At 43.6% G+C, this 22,528-nt stretch overlaps 1 protein-coding gene and 1 long non-coding RNA gene across 2 annotated transcripts in view; one reads left to right on the plus strand and one right to left on the minus strand.

Moving 5' to 3' along the window:
• Positions 1-12,312: 12,312 nt before the first annotated feature.
• Positions 12,313-18,949, minus strand: LOC143515027 (uncharacterized). Its single transcript, XR_013131008.1, has 3 exons — positions 18,364-18,949; positions 12,981-13,136; positions 12,313-12,812 (listed from the first exon to the last, which is right to left on the minus strand). It is a non-coding gene; the product is annotated as an uncharacterized LOC143515027 (long non-coding RNA).
• Positions 18,950-19,277: 328 nt separating this feature from the next.
• The window catches only part of cspg4 (chondroitin sulfate proteoglycan 4), a 43,381-nt gene continuing 40,130 nt past the window's right edge, over positions 19,278-22,528 (plus strand). Inside the window, exon 1 of the mRNA XM_077006916.1 lies at positions 19,278-19,534. Coding sequence (XP_076863031.1) covers positions 19,363-19,534 — 172 coding nt within the window. The 5' untranslated portion in view covers positions 19,278-19,362. The remainder of the gene's footprint in view (positions 19,535-22,528) is intronic.

Consider the following 22,528-nt stretch of genomic DNA (forward strand, 5'->3'; position numbering starts at 1 on the left):
TCCATGTCTTTAAGCTCTCCTGCTACACCCACTCCTCCATGTCTTAAGATCTCCTGCTACACCCACTCCTCCATGTCTATGAGATTTCTGGCTCCACCCACTCCTCCATGTCTTTAAGATCTCTGGCTCCGCCCACTCCTCCATGTCTTTAAGATCTCTGGCTACACCCACTCCTCCATGTCTTTAAGATCTCTGGCTCCGCCCACTCCTCCATGTCTTTAAGAACTCTGGCTCCGCCCACTCCTCCGTGTCTTTCAAGCTGGACCCTTCAGAGCTCACCGAGCGGAGGAGGATTAGTAGTGTAATTATTGACTTTTTTGTCTCTGCCTTACTCTTTTATCTTTTTTCATTTATTTAAAGGGCCCTTAATTTCCAGAAGACTTTCACTGAAGTGCTAAGGTCAGGGGACTAATTCTGTTACAGAATGTGATATAGTAATTATGCTGTTCCACTCTGGTTCTGAGGTGATACCCAGGAATGTCTGCCTCAACACCGAGGCGGTACAGTGCTCTGCTTGCACCGCTGCTATGGGGTTTCTCCTTCTTCTGAGTTTTGGTCTTTAGAGGTCATATAACTTGCTAAAAGCTGAACTAACTACATTCAGGAGAACGAAAACCTAGTAATCCTTCTATCCTCTGAAAATTTGGCTCACAGTGGTCTGAACTCTTCTTTAATCAGTTCTTTAATTCAGATCAGATCAGCACCTCTGAAGAAGCAGGAAGGGGCTCTAAAACTTTTTGGCTTTTGCATTTGGACAACAAATATGTTTCTAGACACATCACACTGCAGGTAGGGTCAAATCCCTCCATTCTTCCATCTACCCATTTATCTCTCTCTCTTAATCGCACTCTCTCTCTGTCTCTGTCTCTTTCTCTAATTTGATCAAGTTGGAAATGCTTTCTGACTCCAATAATAAGAGATCATCAGCTCTTACTGGGCCTTTGATGGACAGGGCAGTGAACTGCCACTGCTGAGGACCATCTGGTACACACACACACACACACACACACACCACACACACACACACACACACACTATCTGCCAGTCAAGTCCATCTGCGCTCCTGCCATGGCATGCCTGGCACAGGGCGTGGAGCAGGGAGCATGCTGGGTAAGGGCTGCAGGGTGATGCCTCTGTTGGGGAGCGGTCTGAGCACAGGGGTCACGAGGCCTATGGCCGCCTCACAGGCTGCTGGGAGATCACTGCATGGAGAAGGAGGAGATGTTTCCACATGATGTGAGTGACTGCAGGATCGGTCTGCCAAGAGGCAGGGAAAGGGCGTGGCAGGAGCCAGCATCTCGAGGGGGTTGAACCGGGTCATCATCACCAACGCTGTCCAGCATCACTAGGGATTCCAGGACGCACTATGATGTTAAGGCAGCGGCCGCTGCCAGCCATGAAGGTCTTCTCTCTCTCTCTCTCTCTCTCTCTCTCTCTCTCTCTCTCTCTCTCTCTCTCTCTCTCTCTCTCTCTGGGGAGACGTCAGGACCATAGATCATGCAGGCCTGCCTCCCGAGGCATAGTGTAAACACCGTTTCTCATACAGGGGGATGTGTGCGGGTGCATGACCAGAGCTGGCCGTCCGAGGCGTCACGGGTGAAATGGTGCAGGGGTAATGTGGGCTGTGCTGATGGCAGGTTTACTGAGGCCCCTAAAGCTGAGTCATCCTCTGAGTGATGAAGACTAGGAGCCCTTCGGCCCTCTGCCCATGAGCCTTGACTAAAGACAAGTGCTGCCTCCCTCCCTCGCTCGTGTTCCTCCCTACAGCACAGCTCAACCACTGCACTGCTAACTGCTTGGTCTACGTAGCAAATGGAGCACTCTGAGTGTGCGTGTGCATGTGTGTGTGTGTGTGCGTGTGTGTGCATGTGTGTGTGTTAAATGGTTGTGGATATTCGTTTTTAGGTTCATATAAGTATTTGGTGCCTCACTCTGTCTTGAGTTCGTCATCATGACCCCTGACCTCCCAGTCCTCTTTCCCCACACCCACTGATCTAGCTTTCCCAGGACCCAGCTGGGAGTAAGAGAAACACACTCCACAGAACAATAAACAATCCTAAACAATACAGATCATTTGGTTTATGATATTTGTTTTTCGTTCCTGCTACTTCTCCATGACAAATCAAGACACACAGAGTTTTCATATCAACAGCATAAGGAAGTTGGATTTTTTTGTTTCTATGTTACATTTGGCAAAAAAAAAATTTCCTTATGGAACACAAACAGGCAAAATGACACCAACTGCCTCTTACAGGTTCCTCCACTAGAGGGCGGTATTCTCAAAACTACCCTGTATGACCGGTCAATTTTAGAGAAATTCCTCTCATCTTCCTAAAGTTCCCAATGTAAACGTCCTCTCTAACCAGTAAATAGAGGCATGAGACCAACCGAGACATGTGAGGGAAACAGTAATGGGGCAAGATTACAACATCTGTGATGTATCCATCTTCATTTACTAACACCTCAACAAAGCTTCCTGTGAATAAGCAATGCTGGGTTTCCTTTTCAGCTTTTCCCAGGGTTGAGCTCTGACCCCAGAAAGGGAACATGGTGCAATTCCCAGCTCTCTGCTCCGCCCTCTGCTCCGCCCTCTGCTCCGCCCTCGACATCACTGACAGCAAGTTCGTCCTCCGTTTTTCTTTGTTCGTGCAGTCTTATGCATGTTGGATCATAACGTATTTCATTGGTTGACGGGACACAAAAGCTGTTATCGCTCTTTTTGCTCTTTGGCAGCACATGTGCATGAGGTGTGAGGCGGGGCGGGTGCGAGGCGGGGCGTGTCCGAGTGTACACGCTGCCCACGGCATCGTGGTTCACCTGGGCGGCTTCAATCCCCAACCATCCCACCCACGCCCCCCCCCCCCCCCCCCATCTCTCATGCAGAGCAGCGCTCAGGTCCTCCAGGTGATCACCGACTGCCTGACAGCTGCCTCAAAGCCCCCGCGCTCCAATTAAGATCTGCCTTTGAGACGGGGGATTAGGCCTGCAGCCAAACAGTAGCGTGGGCTTCCGTGCTGGATGAGCAGGGATATCAAGAGAAGTGAGGAGGACCAGCAGTGGCGTGGGGCGGTTTTTAATAACACCACAACCACACCGAGGTGTACATGGGAGGTGCACATCCTTCAGCTGCCAGTGGCCCCATTTCTTTTGAGTGGGAAGTTCATGGTCACACACACACACACACACACACACTCACAGCGAAAGGACTAATCCAATATGTCAATTTCTCCTTCCCACACTCTTCCTTGCCTCACCAGTGGAGACAGTAATACCTGCAGAGGGATTCTGATCGCTCTCCGTGGCCTCCAAGGACAGCAGGCCTGCTTTAGAGAACGAGATGTATTTACCACAAAGCAGAGGCAGAGAGCGAGGGAGATCATTACTGCTCAGTATAAAGAGGATTAGCATTTACTTGAGGCTTCTCAAGGCTGTGGAGTGGAAACACAGATTAACTGCCTCAAACCCGGAAGAAAAAAAAACAAACGCAAACGTTTGGCTTTGACTTTGTCCTGTAATACTCAGTCAAGAAGCACTTCAGCTGAACATCTGAGTGAAGCTACGCTCTTAACTTTAACTAATGAGTCCAGCAGCAGGGCACCGAGTATGAATATTTGGTTCCAAAGAATTGAAATTGCTAAGAATGTAAATTGTAAGAGGTTGGATCTTCCGTAACCACTGGATCATTAGTGTGAATTGCGGGAATAGTTCCTGCGGTATCGAGCTGTGGAACGCAGATGCTGATCTGCTCTCGGCTGGGTGGCCTGGCCGAAGTGTTGGATCTGTGCAGCTCTGCGTCTTTGGTTCGGAATTCCAGATAACGTAATGTCTGTGCGGTAATGGCAGCTCCAGCTGCCTGACCCCTGTCAACACCGATTCGCTACAAACGCCAGGACTGCATCTCAGAGGCTCCTGCGAGGTCATCCCGGACATCCACTACCAGACCAGCAGGTCTTCTGAGAGCCCTAGCAAGTCAAGGGATCACATCTGTAGCAAAACTGTATTTTGTCATCGATGTGTTGTACACTGCAGAAAAAGTAGATTTTAAAGAACTAGACCTGGCTCTAGTTATGATGCCATGATTATGATGATCTGGTGATCTGATTATGATGCCATATATTCATAATGATTTTCAAAATATGTTACCTAAAAAAATTAATTAATTAAAAAAAGCATCTGTCCACACATTACTAGCCTAAATCTCTTCATGGCATTTACACTGTAAACCCTGTCTTATACAACCCATTTCTGACAGGAATTACTACTGCTAAACCAGTGAGAAGATACTTCAGAACACCAGTCTTAGTGTGACATCCAGTGGTGGACAGTAATAAAGTAACTGGAATTCATTACTGTATTTTACATGTTTGAAGTTTCATATCCACTACAAAGGCTTCCTACATTTGAGGTGTATTCTGTAGCAATGCTGTGAAGATGAAGAAGAAGTCTCCACTGACACCGTCTTAATTGTATAAGTTCATTACAGAGATCAGCATTGGATCAAACACCACGGGTTTGTTTGAGAGAGACAATACGATTCTCCTCTCTCGTATATCTGAACATGTCTCACTTATATATGCTGGTTCTTTAAACAAAGCTGGGGCCACACATTCCAGCATAATATATTTTCCATATGAGACAGAGACATGGAGAGAGGGGTTTTCACAATACTGAGACTAAGAGAAGGGAAAGTGCTAGGGGCCCTCTAAACTTTGGCCTTTGACTTTTTAATTAAGGCCCACTCATTAGACAATTACCATATAGAGCCCCAAAATTCAAAACATCTACATACATAAAGCATTGCCTAAACTAAAAACTATACACTTTCACTTTTCAAAGTAAGATTTCCCAGGTTTCAGTTCTCCACTTTCTGCAGTATGTGTCAATACTCTGATGTGGAAGAAAAATAAAACATCCGAAAGTATATGACGCGTTTTGAAATTAAGCAGATGAGCCTTGGCGTCAACACAGGTTGAAGTGGCGTATCTGGTTGACCTGCTACTCGTGTTTTCTGGGAGCTGGAAAGCTATCAGCGAACAGCTCTGGTTTTAGGTGCTGGGTGTCGGACAGACCTCTGGTCTCCTGCTGCGTGGCCTTGTGGAGGTCAGGCCAATACTGTTCAGCCTTATCTTACAGTTATGAGGGATATACTGGAGCAGAAGCCACACAGCTCTTCTTATGTTTCCAAACTGGTGACCAAAATAATGTAATACATACATATTCATGGTACATTTACTTTTGAATCTATATAGTATACTTGCATGCAAATATTTTTGCAACTGAGATTGAGTAGAAGACATTTAGTAAAACAACTCTTTACTGAGGTCTTCCTGCTTTCATCAAGTAAAAAATTTTTGCACATCATCCACCACTAGTGACATCTCGGAGTTTTTAAGACTACACGAGACATCAAACCTTTCGGTCATGAGCACACACACAGACTCAGCATCCCATCTTTAGCTGAGACAGCAGTGCTGTTGGTGTTATATAGTTGAAATAAACAGTGATTGCATTGACCATTTACTAGTGTATTTTATGTAGCTATTGCACTTGGTTAAAGAGATTACTTGGTTGGCTTGATTTGATCAAACCTATTGACATTCGAGCATCAACTACGTTGCTTATATTGACTGGCTGCCTGGCTGGAGATTCACGGCATTGACTTTTAGAGAATGATTGATTGTCATTGATTTGTCAGAAGAAATGGCAATCACATCATATCGCAGAGCAATGGTAGTAATCACAAAATAAAAATGAACAGTAAAACTACAATTCATAGCCATGTTACACTGTAACTACATGATTAATTACAACACAATACAATGCAACAACACACTAATACTCTGTACTTTCATGAGGGAAAATATCCATGCATATAGAGTACACATAGACCATCAATGCATTATACATTGTTATTCTACACGCAACGGCCACAATATTAGGTACACCTTGCTAGTACCGGGTTGGACCCCCTTTTACCTTCAGAACTGCCTTAATCCTTTGTGGCATAGATTCAACAAGGTACTGAAAACATGGTAACACTTTACAATACGGTTCCTTAATTAATGTTTAAGTACTTATTAACTCAGCAATAGGTAATGGAGAATTATCATCATAGTTTTACCTTAATTACTCTTCACTATAATAAACTACTATGTTAGGTCACATGTAAGTAATTAATAAGTAGTCTTCATCTATTTTCGTAAATACTACTTTCGTAACTACTTACTTTTGGTTTACTTATATGTGAACTAACAGTGAAGTGAAGAGTAATTAATGAAAACTATGATGATAATTCTCTATTGTCACGTTGAGGACCCCGGCCCCTCCCCTTTGGGCGTGTGTATATGTAGTCCACGTGCTTTGTCTGCGTCAGTGGAACTCCGTGGTGAGGGCTATGTCGTGTGAATAATGTGTCTCACCTGTGAATCATCTCGTAATCACGTGGGGCTAATGTGGTTTGTCTATTTAATGTGCGCTCGCGCAGTGTCCTGTGCTCGTCGTTGTCTAAGGTTTACACGTTGTTGTGAATGCTTCTATGTTCTTCGTGTGCTTTATGCGCTTATTTGTAAATAAAGTAACCGTGACGTCAGTCAGCAAGGATTCCCATGTCTCGTCCTTCGCTCTGCCCGCGCGTCACATCTATTACTTGTTGCTTAGCTAATAAGTACTTAAACATTAATTAAGGAACCGAAAGTAGTTACGAAAATAGATGAAGACTATTTATTAATTACTTACATGTGACCTAACATAGTAGTTTATTATTATTATTCATTAATTACTCTTCACTTCACTGTTAGTTCACATATAAGTAATTAATAAGTTGTCTTCATCTTAGTACGTAGTGTTAAGTAAACCACACTGTTAGGTAAATACGTAATTACTTATTCTGAAGTTACTTACTGTGACGTTGCGAGCAGGCAGGATACCGAGACGGGAACAGCGTTTAAAGCAGTGACAAAAACAACACAACACTCATGATAAAGGTCGAACAACCACTGATGAAGGACATGGACAGGACACACACTATATCTCAACAATAATACATAACGTGTGCAACGAGACTAGAGATAGGTGAGACAAATTACAAAGGCGATTGTCTAGACATCGCTAGACACACACACAGCGCACATGCACACAAAGACACGCCAGAGTGACAAGTACATAAGCATTAATGAAGGACTGATTAAGTGAATAGTTACAAAAATAGATGAAGACCACTTATTAATTACTTATATGTGAACTAACAGTGAAGTGAAGAGTAATTAATGAAAACTATGATGATAATTCTCTATTACTTGTTGCTTAGCTAATAAGTACTTAAACATTAATTAAGGAACCGAAAGTAAGTAGTTACGAAAATAGATGTAGACTACTTATTAATTACTTACATGTGACCTAACATAGTAGTTTATTATAGTGAATAGTAATTAAGGTAAAACTATGATGATAATTCTCCATTACCTATTGCTTAGTTAATAAGTACTTAAACATTAATTAAGGAACCGTATTGTAAAGTGTTACCGAAAACATTCCTCAGAGTTTGGTCCATATTGACATGATAGTATCACGCACTTTCTTCAGATTTGTCGGCTGCACATCCATGATGCGAATCTCCTGTTCCACCACATCCTAAAGGTGATGTATTGAATTGAGATCTGGTGACTATGGAGGCAATTTGAGTACAGTGAGCTCATTGTCGTGTTCCAGAAACCAGTCTGAGATGATTTGCGCTTTTTGACATGGCGCGTTATCCTGCTGGAAGGAGCCATCAGAAGATGGGTACAATGTGGTCCTAAAGAGATGGACATAGTCAGCAACAATACTCAGGCTGTGGCTTTGACACGATGCTCAATTGGTACTATTGGGCCCAAAGTGTTTAAGGAAAATATCCCCCACACCAATATACCACCACCACCACCAGCCTGAACATTTGACACAAGGCAGGACGGATCCATGTTTTCAAGTTGTTAACAACAAATTCTGACCCTACCATTTGAATATCGCAGCAGAAATTGAGACTCATCAGACCGGGCAACGTTTTTCCAATCTTCTATTTTCCAATTTTGGTGAGCCTGTAGTTACCATGGTTGTGCGTGAAAATCCCAGTAGATCAGCAGTTTATGAAATACTCAGATTAGCCCATCTTGCACCAATAACCATGCCACGTTCAAAGTCACTTAAATCACCTTTCTTCCCCATTCTGATGCTCAGTTTGAACTGTAGCAGATTGTCTTGACCATGTCTACATGCCTAAATGCATTGAGTTGATACAATGAGATTGGCTGATTCGACATTTGGACAGGTGCACCTAATAAAATGGCTGGTGAGTGTATATATTACAGCCTAATTAATGGTACACTTACACTTTGAAATTTTCAACAAATTAAATGGAAGGGTGTATTAGAACAAAATGCACAAGAACAATGCCTTCCCTTGAGCTCAGTAATAGATATTGGTGGATCAATAATTATGGCAGTAGGATTTGTATTACATTGTTTGTTTGTTTGTTTACCAACTTTGCTATGTACACAAAAAGTAGATGCAACCATAAATGACCGAGGAGAAGGTCTGGACAGTGACTGACACTGTCTCCCTACCCAGCACTCCCCAATGACCTCCTCTGACAGAATCCACGCAGTTCTGAAATGTGTTCTCTAAAATTTCAAGTGAACAAGAAACTGTCTGAAAACATCCAGCTGCCCTGGCCATTGCCTTGAAAAATGTGTTTGATGCATCAAATGTCAGCCTGGTACTGTCTGACTATGATGGTTCTACCAACAGCCATTTCCTTTGTTAGTTCTGCATTTTGATTAAAATAGCAGGGTGGGGGTTGTTGGTGGTAAAATAGCAGGGTGGGGGTGGTTTACGTGTTCATGGTTTGCTTTAGGCCAGACAATAAAAAAAACAGAGGCAGGGAAAATTGACTACAAAAAGCCACAAGCTGCATTTACACAGATATGCAAATGCACACGTCTACCTGAACTGCGACAAGGGCAACTTTTTATAACAAGTCACAGTTTTCCAACTTTAAACTCAAAGCCAAGTTTAGTGAGGCATCTGGTATTCTGTTTTTCATGATCCATTTCAAAACTGTTTCGCTACTTGGAGCGATTCTTTCATGTGTATCAGTAAGAACAGAGCAATGCATTGATTTCACATGTTCGTGGGTAGAAAAAACTGATTCATAAACACAGGTTGAAGCAAACACTGAGAACCGTGCCACTGCAGTTCATTTTGCACTGAAATGCCTCTCCATATCAGGCACAATTTTCCCTCACTCACAGCACAACTGAATCTGTCTTATTCTAAGTGTTCAGTCATGTCCAGTCATGTGAGAAGTAGCTTTATATGATACCAGTAAGGGTTTCAAAATATCTGAATCAGCAGCTTATGGGTTAACAAGGAACGTTACCTAAGAGATCAAGGTTGAGTCTGTCTGGGTGCTGCAGCATGTCCACTAGAAAAGCACAATGTAAAATCCCTGGGGGGTCAGAGAGCTCTGGAGATTCCAGCCTTTGAACAGTACAATACCAAGCAACTTTGAAGAGTTGAGCATTTTAACAGTTCAACATCAAGCAGATCTGGAGAGTCCAGCCTTTTAGTACAATATAATGCTGAAGTTATGGTATCTCCAGAGGTCGGAGTGTCTGATGTTCTGTGTTGACCTGCGCGTCGGGACCTTCAAACATTAATTTGTAAGGTTCTTTTGGAATAGCATTGATGAGAAATGCTATTCCCTCCCCCACAGGGGTGTGGAAAATGTTGCTAAGCAGTTTGTATGTTTTTGAAAAGATGAGTTTGCTGATCTGACTGGGGCTTTAAAATGTTAAGCTTGTGTTTCTGAAGTTACACTGACTTACATTTGGGGAACCTTTATTCCATGTTAACATGCAGTAAGGAAAGGTGTTGAGGTAAATTTTCAGACCTTCAAAATGTGATAGTGACAGAATGGCCTTCATTTCCACTCAGTGAAAAACCTTCCCACTCTACTAAAAATGCTCTGTGTTATTTATGTTCACTTTTCCATTTCCTGGACATTGGTATATTTCAGCCAATGGTTGGCTAAGGAGAACATAGCAATATCACTATGGTCACTATGGTAACAAACCTTGTCTGCTGTCTTCCAGGCAGGCATTAGTCATTGCAAGTATGAAACTTTATATATATATATATATATATATATATATATATATATATATATATATATATATATATATATATATATATATAATTTATATATATATATATATATGCGCGATATATATGCGATATATACACTACCGTTCTTTTTGTGTTTTCCCTGAAATCTCATACTTTTATTTATCAAATGAGTTGCAAAATGAATAGAAATATAGTCCAGACATTGACAAGGTAGAAATAATGTTTTTTTTTTTATTTGAAATAATTTTCTACTTTAAACTTTGCTTTCGTCAAAGAATGCTCCCTTAGCAGCAATTACAGCATTGCAGACCTTTGGCATTCTAGCTGTTAATTTGCTGAAGTAATCTGGAGAAATTTCACCCCATGCTTCCAGAAGCCGCTCCCACAAGTTTGATTGGGTTGATGGGCACTTTTTTCGTACCATACGGTCAAGATGCTCACACAACAGCTCAATGGGGTTGAGATCTGGTGACTGCGCTGGCCACTCCATTACCGATAAAACACCAGCTGCCTGCTTCTTCTCTAAATAGTTTGTGCATAATTTGGAGGTGTGCTTTGGGTCATTGTCCTGTTGCAGGATGAAATTGGCTCCAATCAAGCGCTGTCCACAGGGTATGGCATGGTGTTGCAAAATGGAGTGATAGCCTTCCTTATTCAAAATCCCTTTTATCTTGTACAAATCTCCCACTTTACCAGCACCAAAGCAACCCCAGACCATCACATTACCTCCACCATGTTTGACAGATGGTGTCAGGCACTCATCGAGCATCTTTTCAGTTGTTCTGCGTCTCACAAAAGTTATCATTACTGACCTGCGCGTTAGCCCCAACATGTTTTGCGTTGAGGTTGTAACGAAGGGTGGAAGTGCTCCTGTGATAAGCGAACTCCTTCCTGTATAAAGTGCAAATAACACTATTTTTGTTTGTACTTCCATCTGGAAGTTTCTTATATTTAAATTTCTCAACCACCAGCATAGCCTCTTCAGTCATCTCCACCATGCTCATCTTATTGTGCGTCCATATAATCTGTATGCCTGGAACTCGTGCACTGAGAAACATTCCACGGTGCAAAAGTGTCTCATGCGTTAAATGCGTTAAAATGCGTTAATTTTTTTAGTTCGTTATTTTCCCTGTAATTAATTAATTGCCACACCTTCTACCTCCACAAGAGGCACCCGAGTCAGCCCTAGACTGAATCGACGCAATCAGCAATGATCCGTTTCACCTGTTGCCATGGCTTCTTAAGGAAGCTTGTGGAGACAGATCATTGCTGATTCGTTTTGGTCATGCCGGTACGACTTCAGCCCTTCTCTGCTTTCTCTGCCATTGCGCTGCGCTGTGCTGTGTTGTGTTGTGAGGTGTCTCGCCACCTTCCTCTCTCTCTTGTTTCTCTTGCAAATCCTGTCACTTATTCGAGTTACTATCTCCTGTGCCGCTACCTGGCCTATCTCAAGTTTTCCTCCATCTGTTTCTCTTCCTATCTGTTATTCATTTATTTTGGGAAGGTTTTGTTGCGGCTTTTTTACCTGTAGCCAGATACTTCCCCTGGTATTCTTGCTTTCGTTTTTACGTGATGAGTTTTTTCCGCGTCTTTTGAGTTGCCTTTGTTGTTTTTTCTCCCCTATCGCTACGGGTGAGTTTTGCTTTTCGTGTGTTGAGTTTTCCGCATAGTTTTTGTTTCTATTTTCTCCCGAGTATCTACAGTTGAGTTTCAGTTTACGCGCTGAGTCTTCTGCGTTGTTTTTGTTTCTACTTTTTACCAAGTGTTCACAGTTTAGTTTCTTTTTGCGCATTGAGTTTTCCACGTCATTTTGTGTTGGTGTTCTTGCCACTGTGCGTGTGTGTGTGCTTTAATCTCGCACTCACCACTACACTACTACTCACGGCTTATTGTGCCAGTTCGAGCCGGCAGTTGGGTCCGCCTCTCAGTTTATTCACGCGGTGGTTACGTCACCACACCCACCGTGTTACAATATATAATATATACACACACAATATAACGTCTTGTAATTATTTGTATAGCACCTTTCATACATACATGCATCTTTAAAATAATCGAATGAAAGAGTCTATCTTGTGTAGCCAAAAAGGGCTGGATGTGGCTCATGGTGACTCAGCTGTAACGTATTGACCAGACCGAGAGGGATCCAACTGCGGAAGTATACTGCTTTTATTTACATAAATCACGTGTACAGAAAACGACAGGTAAATCACTAGCATTAAGCTTTGTAGCAATAGTGTTTTCTTGGGGTGGTTGGGACGGTCCAGGGTCATAACGAGAGAACAGAATCCAGGAGGTACAGACGAGCTAGGCAGGAGACGAGGTCTAGGGAGTAAGCAAGGGTCAGAACATGGGAGATCAAATAAGCAATGGAAATGCTCAGTACGTGGCATGTGTTGGCAATACTTCATGACTAGGAAGTGGTGAGATGGTGTATTAGTATGACAGAAAAGGGGGCGTGGTGATTAGTGGCAGGTGAGGCTGGTTAGGAAAGATCAGGTGGCATTCCTTACAGTACCCCCCCTCAAAGGAGCGGCTCCTACGCTCTACGACGTGCCAGGGGTTGACCGCTCCCAGACTATATATGTAGGTCGACCGTCGATGTCCAGAGGGTCCGGAGGGCTAGTAGGCACGGGGGAGTGGTGAACCAGCTTCAGGAGAGAGACGTCAAAGATAGGGTTAATACGATAGTGTGAAGGTAAAAGGAGTTTATATGTGACTGCGTTGACTCTGCTGAGTACTTTAAATGGTCCAATATATCACGTGCTAAGTTTTTTGCTTCGTTGTTTCAGGTTTAGGTTTTGGGTTGATAGCCATACCCTCTGTCCCGGGTGGTAAATCAGAGCAGGAAGACGATGGTGGTCCGCGTTGAGCCGGCGTGTGTGCAGGGACCGAAGCAAATGTACATGTGCCATCTCCCAGGTCCGGGCACTGTGCTTGAGCCACTCGTCTAGGGCTGGAACATCAGTTGGTGTCTTGTCCCAGGGGAAAAATGCAGATTGGTAACCATACACACATTTAAAGGGTTAGTAGGGGACTGTACTATGGAATTATGGGCATATTCTGCCCACGGGAGGTATTTGTGCCAGTTGTGTTGGGAGATGCAATACTGTCATAGAAACCTTCCCAATTCTTGATTGTAATGTTCCACTTTTCCATTGGATTGGGGGTGGTAACCTGAAGTCAGACTAACTGTAATACCAAGAAGTTTGCAAAACTGTCTCCAAACCTGGGAAGTAACCTGATTCTGATTCTCACCCTGGCCGAGAAATTCTGTCCATAAAAGTTATGAACAGAATCAGTCACAAAGGGCAGCCTTGGCAGAGTCCAACTCCCACCAGTCTGATTTACTGACGGCCATGCAAACCAAGCTCCTGCTCAATTTGTACAGAGACTGGGTAGCCCGTAGCAGCGGACCCCATAACCTATACTCCCGGAGCACCCCTCAGAGAAATCCCAGAGAGACATGGTTGAATGCATGAAAGTTGAGCAAACTCTTATGCACCCTCTAGGACCCTCGCAAGGGTGAAAAGTTTGTCTAGTGTTCCAGACCAGAATGGAACAACTACCCTGGTTACCTCAGCCCGAGTGATGGGCAAACCGTCCAAGTCCTCCAGTTCTGCTTTATGATGGGATTGAGAAGATCCTCTAAGTATTCTTTCCACCACCTAATGACATCCCCAGTCGAGGTCAGCAGATCCCCAGCCCCACTGTGTACATTGTTAGTCGGGAACCACTTTCCCCTCCTGAGTTGCCTGAGTTTTCCAGAATCTTTTCAGAGCCGATCAAAAATCACTTTCTATGGTCTCACCGAACTCTCCTCACACCCGAGTTCTTGCCACTGTGATGGTCAAAGCTGCAATCTGCTTGGCCCTCCTGCACCCATCTGCTGCCGCCACAGTCCCAAAATCCAACCAGGCCCGATAGTACTCTATCTTCAGCATGACAGCCTCCCTTACCCAAGGTGTCCACCATCGGGTTTGGGGACTGCTGCCACGACAGGCCCATTCAGACTCAATATTTCTGGCTTCTCTCAGGATGCAGCCAAAGCTCTGCCAGATGTAGGAGTTACAGATCCCCCCCGCTTTCGGCCAGCGGCCGATCCACAGTGTACCAAATTCCTAGTACTACCTCTTCCACAGGCGGTGGGCCCATGGGAGAGTGGACCCATGTATCTTCAAGCTGTGCCCGGCTGGGCCCCATGGGTAGAGACCCAGGTAACCCAGATCCAGGCAAGGGAATAGGGGCCTTTTATTTTTTAATTCCGTAGGGTTTTTGAATCACTCTTTGTCTGGCCCATCACCTAGGACCAATTTGCCTTGGGAGACCCTACCGGGGGTATTGGATAGTTCCTAGGATCATGTGCAACGGCTCTGCGTTTCTAACAGCAACAAAGTAGCAGTGACCGGACAGTTGTTAGCAAGCGCTAACACAAAAAAACAACAAAATAACGGTGCCGATACATACAACTGACAACAGACAGACAGACGGGTAAGGACAACATCACCCAAAAATGAAAAAAAAAACGGTTTCCACAGCCATTTGCTAAGTAGAACTTACTTCCCTACCTACCAAACCATTGAGACTGTGTCTGTTAACCGTGGCAGATATAGGAATAACAGGGCGTTATGTTTTAAAAATCTAATTAAAATCTAATAATCAACATGAAGTGAGCAGCAATATTAAGCTAAGGCTAGGACTTCTGAACATTAGATCGGTTGCAACAAAAGCTGTGATAGTAAACGATATAATCTCAGATAACAGACTAAATGCACTCTGTTTAACAGAGACATGGGCTAGAGTAGACTAATATGTAAGTTTTAATGAAGCAGCTCCTCCTGGATACAGTTATGTTCATCAGCCCCGTATCACAGGGCGTGGAGGTGGAGTACCCACAATATATGTCAAAGATATAGGTTTTACTGTAAAACCTATATAATGGAATTATATTAATTATATAATATATGGAATAATCTTCCTGCCTTTATTTGGGACTCAGACACAGTCTGAATGTTTAAAACTCGACTAAAGACTTATCTGTTTAATTTGGCCTTTGAATAATCTGTTACATATTTACCACATCACATATCTTTCTTCTCCGAGGTTCACCTGGGGAGTAACACTGCAGTCGGCGCCTACAATACCAGTATCATCACTCCGACACGGAATGAAAACCTGGCGTTCATCACAAGACATTTACATTGACAATATCAACACCCAGAACTTTCATTCTAGTTACCTTAGACTTAGACTTGTGTATTCATCTATATAATTTGTTTTTGTGTAATTTGTGTGTTAACGGGCCGCCCAATTGAGGATGGGTTCCCTTTTGAGTCTTGGTCCTCCCAAGGTTTCTTCCTATTCCCCACCATCTAGGGAGTTTTTCCTTGCCACTGTCGCCTTTGGCTTGCTCATTAGGGATTTGGACCCATAGTATTGTTAACCTTGTAAATCCTGTAAAGCGCTTTGTGACAACATGTGTTGTGAAAAGCGCTATACAAATATATTTGATTTGATTTGATGTGGGCATGCAAACCCCTCCACCACGATAAGGCGATGATCCATGGAGGAGTATTAGAATTGGAATAACTATATATTATATAATAAGTTATATATTTTAATAATAAATGTCTGTGTTGAACGCACAGTGTAGTGTGCAGGGATGATCACATAAACCACATTGCTACCACTGAAATCAGGTGTCATGGTCTGCTACCTTTTTGCAGGTCTGCTATCACTGGTATGGGCTGTAATGACAATAAATGCAGACTGCTCAGATGCCTAGGTATTTTATTTCCCACACAAAGGCTAAACGACTTGAGCTCTGTAGCCAGCACATCACGACAACCACATAAACAAGCCGACTGCTTTATATAGCAAGTGCTAACTCTGTAGTCACCTACAAACTCTGCTTGGTAGCCATTGAGTACACAATCTGCTTTAACTACACTGTAAAAAAAAACAGTTTTTTTACAGGTTTTTCCCAATAAATTTTACAGTTTTTTTCCTGTATTTTAAAATGACAGGGAAAGTGTATTACAATTACCAGAACAAACTGTTTATTTAAAAATGTCATGTGATTTAACAAGAAAAATCTGTATAAATTAAATACATTATAAATCTGTTTTTTAACAATTCTTAGATAATAATTTTAACTAAACAAACTGTAAAAAGAAAGTAATATTGATTAATCTTAATGAGACAAAGTAATAGAATCTTCTGGAATTAATTTCAAGGAAATATTACAAGACAACATTGATGCATGTTTTAATTTAAGTTTTGACATGTTAAATATGTGATTTTCATGTTATAAAAGTGAGTAAAAAGTAAAATGTTCTTGACTGTGATTTATTTTTATATTTATAACATACATAAAGAGTTAAGGCGTTCCAGATCCATCTCATTTTCAATCCACTATTAAATATGCACTGTATCTGTATCACTGTATCTACACTGTAAACCCGGATTAGGTTTTAATAAATTATTTTAGTAATCATTAATTATTATTTCATGTTTCATAAAAAATATTGCCATTACTAAATAAAACTAGTTGTTATCATTATTGAGCTGAAATAGGCATTGCAATGATCATGTTAAGTAAAGATAACTGAATATGTTAAGTTTATGATTGGTAGGGGTGGGGCCTGTTTGAATCGGACCACTGCACAGTGTGCATGAAGAGTTGTTCTGGTTGTGCATATTGTTTGAAGAACCTTTCGTTATCACCCCGCTGCAGCCCAAATGCATGAGTTTTGAAATCAGTGTTTCTTCAAATGAGTATTTGCAAAGTCAGCTTTCAGTGCATGTAACTTATTTAGTTAACGCGTAATATATTCTTATCGGTTCATATAGTGCTAGAACATGTGTCTGGCATTCCTGTCCGATCATAGTTTAACTATAACCGTAGCGTTGAAATGTGTGTTCTGACGGTTCGGAGTTTATGGCTCATTTTAACTATTAATGTTATATATATTTTTATATTGAAGCGTCGGTCCAATGGGGGACGGCGCTACTTCCCATGAGTCTCTGCGACTCCGGTATCGTTATCTGTTAATGTGATGTCTATGCATGTGTTGATTAATTGTGTACTTGATTATGTGCATTACTTGGTTTAAGTCCCCCTTCATCAATTTATGTAGTTGTACTGTGTGAATTATTCTATGCCATGTTTGTGTAGTGTTGTCGTGTTATTGCCGTTCTCTCATGTGTTGTGTCTAAATTAAGTCTCTTCTGCGTGATCGTGGGGTCTGGCGTGATTATGTTGTTGAGGCAGTTTGAATTTAAAAAGCCTTGTGCTGCGGTGGATCTGTTTGCTACCTCTCCTTCCTACACCACACTACAATATTGTTATAATTGAATGTGAACTAGAGTAAAGACCACATTCAATTTTAGGAATATTTCCTTTAAAATGACAGTGTTGCATGTTAAGTGTTATAATCACCGTTTTTTTACAGTTTATGTATGTTTTTAAATTTACAGTACTTATCTGTTTTTTTACATAAACTGTAAAAAAACGGTAATTTTCTGGAAACGGGGGCGCCAGAAAATTGCCGTTTTTTTACAGTTTATGTATGTTTTTAAATTTACAGTACTTATCTGTTTTTTTACAGTAATTTTCTGGCGCCCCCATTTCCAGAAAATTACCGTTTTTTTACACTTTTTTTTTTTTACAGTGTACCAAACTCTATAAAATAGCCATAGGAACATATGTAACACCGTATATGTCAATGGAAAAATGATCAGATTATTATATTTAATTCTGAGCTTCTCTATAGCACCCCCCAGTGGACATTTGTTTCTCAAAACTGCCTGACAGGACGTATTTATGGGCCGGCAAAAAAGTGGTCAGAAGTATGTGTAACCCATGAGACCAGGTTGAAGGACCACGCAGAGCAGCAGAAGAGGGAAAAGTTTCAGGAGTATTTCAGCTGTACTGAAATTTGACCAGCAGGGCTCTATCATAGGAACTTCTGGCCAGGTTTTGTGAGTCTACTCAAAAAACCAGACATTTAATCCATCATGCATTGCATTTTGCAATCACTGCTCTTGGAAAACTTGAAACACATAAAAGAGAGCTTCACAAGAACCTCTAAAGCAGCTTCACCCCCTAAAGTGTCGCACACGGCTCCACAGCAGCCATGAAAAATACAACAGTCGCAACAGAAAGCCAGCGAGCGTTGTGCCTCTGCTGAAGTTACCTACCACAAATGAGCTGAAGCAGCAGGGTGTGCTAGTGGGAGAGAAGAGGCACAGGAACAGAAGTCCTTCAACTTTAAGAGTGCCCAGCGTATGTAATCTGAGAGAAGGAGCAGGATCCAGTGAAAGGGGTGGAGGAGGGCGGGGTTGGTGGTGTTTGATGAGAGTATGGAGGAGTTGGCTTACGTAGAAATCCGTATGTGCACAGGATGCTTGAAAGCGAAGAATTAGGTTTCAGAACTGCAGTGGAGGCAGTTTAGGGGTTTTCCTGCTTCAACTGTCTTCCAAAGAACCCTCAGGATTTTTCTACATGCTCAAATTATTTTCAAGACCTGTCACAAAACAGGTTCAGAAAGAAAGAAACAAACAAACAAACAAAAAAAAGAAAGAGTAGGGAATCTGAGTGACAGAGAGAGAGGGAGAGAGACAGAAAGAGAGAAAGGGAGACAGACAAATCTTGCTACACAGATGTATCTATCTATAAAGATGCAGCAATGGCATACACTGTCCCAGCTAAGAAACACTTCAACACTTTCACAAGTGAATTTTGTCATAGTCTAATTTCAGATTGTGCCATAACATTCTCAGAATAAGCCATGTAGTTATGTACACACAACAGTCTGTTGTCCCTGTCCCTGCTGTGAGAGGCTGGAATATTAGTGACAATAATCCAGCATTTCTCTCAGCACAGTTATTATGTGGGCTGCAAGAAAAGGAATCCTGGCATAGAGTTAGCTCGTCTGTTCCTTCTGCTCAACCTCAGAGAACATGCACATATTTCCACTCCTCTGAGACAGAGAGAGAGAGGCACAGAGGGAGAAAGAGTGGTAGAAGAGGAGAGGAGAGAGAGAGCAGAAGGAGAGGAAAACGGTGCTTCTTTTAGGGCGGCGCAGGGCGGGGCTGGGAGCATGAGGGGTGTGTGCAGCTGGGGCGGGAGGTGGACTCTCCAGCCCTTTTGCGGGGGCTGGGAGGGAGACCGCCGGGCCCCGCTGGTCCTCCCCCTCCATGAGAACACCCAGTCAGGAGTATCCGCTCGCTAAACGTAGGCAGTGCCGTGAATGGAGAACTAGACGCAGAGACGTGGAGACGCCGAGACGCACCGACACCATGAGAGAGCTGCGCTGGGTCCTGTGTGCCGCTATGGCCCTGCTCTGGACACCCTGGCCGAGCCACGGAGGTAAGCAGCTGAATGAGACTGCACTCCAGAAATACCCTCAGCTGGAACCTGAGCGGGGCTCTTCTCCTGGGGCCATGACCTCTCCTGTGTGGGAACTCTGCGGCATGTCTGGGTTTTCATCTCGATTAACTGTGCATGCCGAAGGTCTGCTTATCAACAGGCACATATAAGTCGCAAATAAGTCAGTGTGGATTCTGAATGGGCTGCAGATAGCTGTGGGTGTGTGTGTGGGTGGGTATTTGTGTGGGTGTGAGCATGTTTGTGCATATTATGAATATTTTATTAAGATGAATAACAAGATACTAATTTAATGAGATGCATAGAACCTGGTATATAGTTAGTGTATGTGAAAGCATACTGGCTTAAATATGAAGGTGGCAGAGAGTTGTGTTTGTGTGAAAGTTCATGAGGAGAGTGTGACTTGTGCGAGGAGTGTGTGTGTGCACGTGTGTGTGTGTGTGTGACACGCAAGCGTACAGTTAGAGGTGGTCTCAGGGTGTCAAAGGTGTTGAAAGGTTTGTGTGCAAACCCAGTGAAAGAATCATTCAGGCTTCACTACTGTGTCCCACACAGAGAAGTAAAGAGAGTGAGTGTGAGGAAAGAGCAAGGGAGAGCGAAGGAGAGTGAGAGAGAACAGGAGAGTGAGAGAGAGAGTGAGAGGAGAAGTTGCCAGTATACAATGATTCCACAGTGCTGTGTGCCTTTCAGCTGCAGTTCCCCCCCCCCCCCCCCCCATTCCCCACCCCCACCCCACTGCCACCTCCTCCACGTTAAATACGTTTCCGCCCAGGAGTCGGAGCGTGTGTTGGGCGAGAAGGGGGGTCTGGCATCCGGGGGCTCGGGTGGGAACTCTGGCTTGAGAGGCCAGGCTGAATGAAGAGAGTCTTTGAGCACAGCCGGAGGAGCGGATCAGTCCACCCGGGGCTCTGGACTGCGCTGAGGTCGCCACACTTCTGTCTGTGCTGCACCCTCTGACTCCCAAGGGACTCCAGGACCTGTGTTAATTACAAGGAAAGTTAAATGGGTATTAAAGTGCCCTTTATTGGGTCCTGAAGTCAGGCGTTGGCTCATTAAGGTGTCAGCAGATCACAGTCCTGAGAACTGCAGCTGAGAGAGATTCTGCATACCTGAACTTTTACTTTGTAATTTAGTCTTCCTAAATCACACAAACACACACACACACACACACACACACACACACACACACACACATACATATATGTATATATGTATATGGTATGGTATGGTATGTATGTGTGTGTATATATATATATATATATATATATATATATATATATATATATATATATATATATATATATATATATGGTATGGTGTGTTTGTGGGTCACTAAATCAAAAGACTCCATAAATCACCTGGGATGTTTCTAGAATGACCTCACTCTTAGCTGTTGATCTCCTCACTGCCACATGAGCACTGTTTACAGAATGTGTGTGCATGCGTGTGCATGCGTGCACGTGTGTGCGTGCGTGCACATGTGTCTGCATCTGAGGGGGAGAGGGAGATCTTCTCATCAACACTGAAATAGCAGCGGATTCAACTGGGCTCACCCATGATGCCAGATCAAACAGAGACAGTGAGGGTGTGGCCGTCTGCCGGGAGACAGTAGCTGCAGGCCAGACATACATCCAGCACAACTACAGATTTGTTGGATCTGTAGTCTTCTGCTAGGCGTCTCAGAGAATCACATATTCACTGTGTAATGAATAGGCAGTCAGATGTGGTCAGAAAGAATCTGACTGAATTGTGATGAAAAGCTGAAACTGAACTGAACGTACGTCTGCACCTCATGTCTTCTGTAGTGAGTCTTTCATAACTACAAATAAACTTTGTAAGACCAGCTGCTTCCCCTTCTCTCTGTCCTCTGTGCTGTGACCAAAGAAACACCACTCAAACATCCTCAGCAGGTCTGCTTTTGAGGCTATACAAGGAGTGTGTGTGTGTGTGTGTGTGTGTGTGTGTGTGTGTGTGTGTGTGTGTGTGAGAGAGAGAGAGAGAGAGAGAGAGAGAGCGAGTCACAGCCAGAGAGAGAGAAATGTAAAAAGACAGAGAGAGTAGTATGCAAAGTAAATAGTGTTAGTATAAATCTCTGCACATTAGATGAATAAACAAAATATTTGCAGTTGGAAATTAACAAGATTAATCTCTTGGTCTCAGTGGTATGCAAGGGACATAGAGAGAAAGGTGCGCACACACACACACACACACACAAACACAGAACAGAAGGTTGGAACATGCAGCCAAACATTCATCTTTGCTAATCACATGCCACATATTAGCTCACTGAGATGCTGTACACACAGCCGTGTTCCTGGGCTGGTGTTCCTGGGCTGGTGCTCCTGGGCTGGTGTTCCTGGGCTGGTGTTCCTGGGCTGGTGCTCCTGGGCTGGTGTTCCTGGGCTGGTGCTCCTGGGCTGGTGCTCCTGGGCTGGTGTTCCTGGGCTGGTGTTCCTGGGCTGGTGTTCCTGGGCTGGTGCTCCTGGGCTGGTGTTCCTGGGCTGGTGCTCCTGGGCTGGTGCTCCTGGGCTGGTGTTCCTGGGCTGGTGTTCCTGGGCTCGTGCTCCTGGGCTCGTGCTCCTGGGCTCGTGCTCCTGGGCTGGTGCTCCTGGGCTGGTGCTCCTGGGCTGGTGCTCCTGGGCTGGTGTTCCTGGGCTGGTGTTCCTGGGCTGGTGCTCCTGGGCTGGTGCTCCTGGGCTCGCGCTCCTGGGCTGGTGCTCCTGGGCTGGTGCTCCTGGGCTGGTGGTGAAGCACATCACATATGGACCTGTGAGCAGAGAGTCTGTGCGCGTGTGTCCAGCCGCGAAGCGTTAAAATACTGCCATGCCAAGAGAGATACAGATAAACCTACACTACCTGTTTGTCAAAATCTCCAGCCTTGTCTGCCACCCGAATGTCATGTCACTTTAAGCCAGATTTACACACCACTGATTTGGGTCACAGTAATTTTTACTAAGATGTGTGCAGCTGTGCAGA

This window comes from Brachyhypopomus gauderio, chromosome 5 (genome assembly GCF_052324685.1).
Source record: "Brachyhypopomus gauderio isolate BG-103 chromosome 5, BGAUD_0.2, whole genome shotgun sequence".
NCBI classification, from domain to species: domain Eukaryota; kingdom Metazoa; phylum Chordata; class Actinopteri; order Gymnotiformes; family Hypopomidae; genus Brachyhypopomus; species Brachyhypopomus gauderio.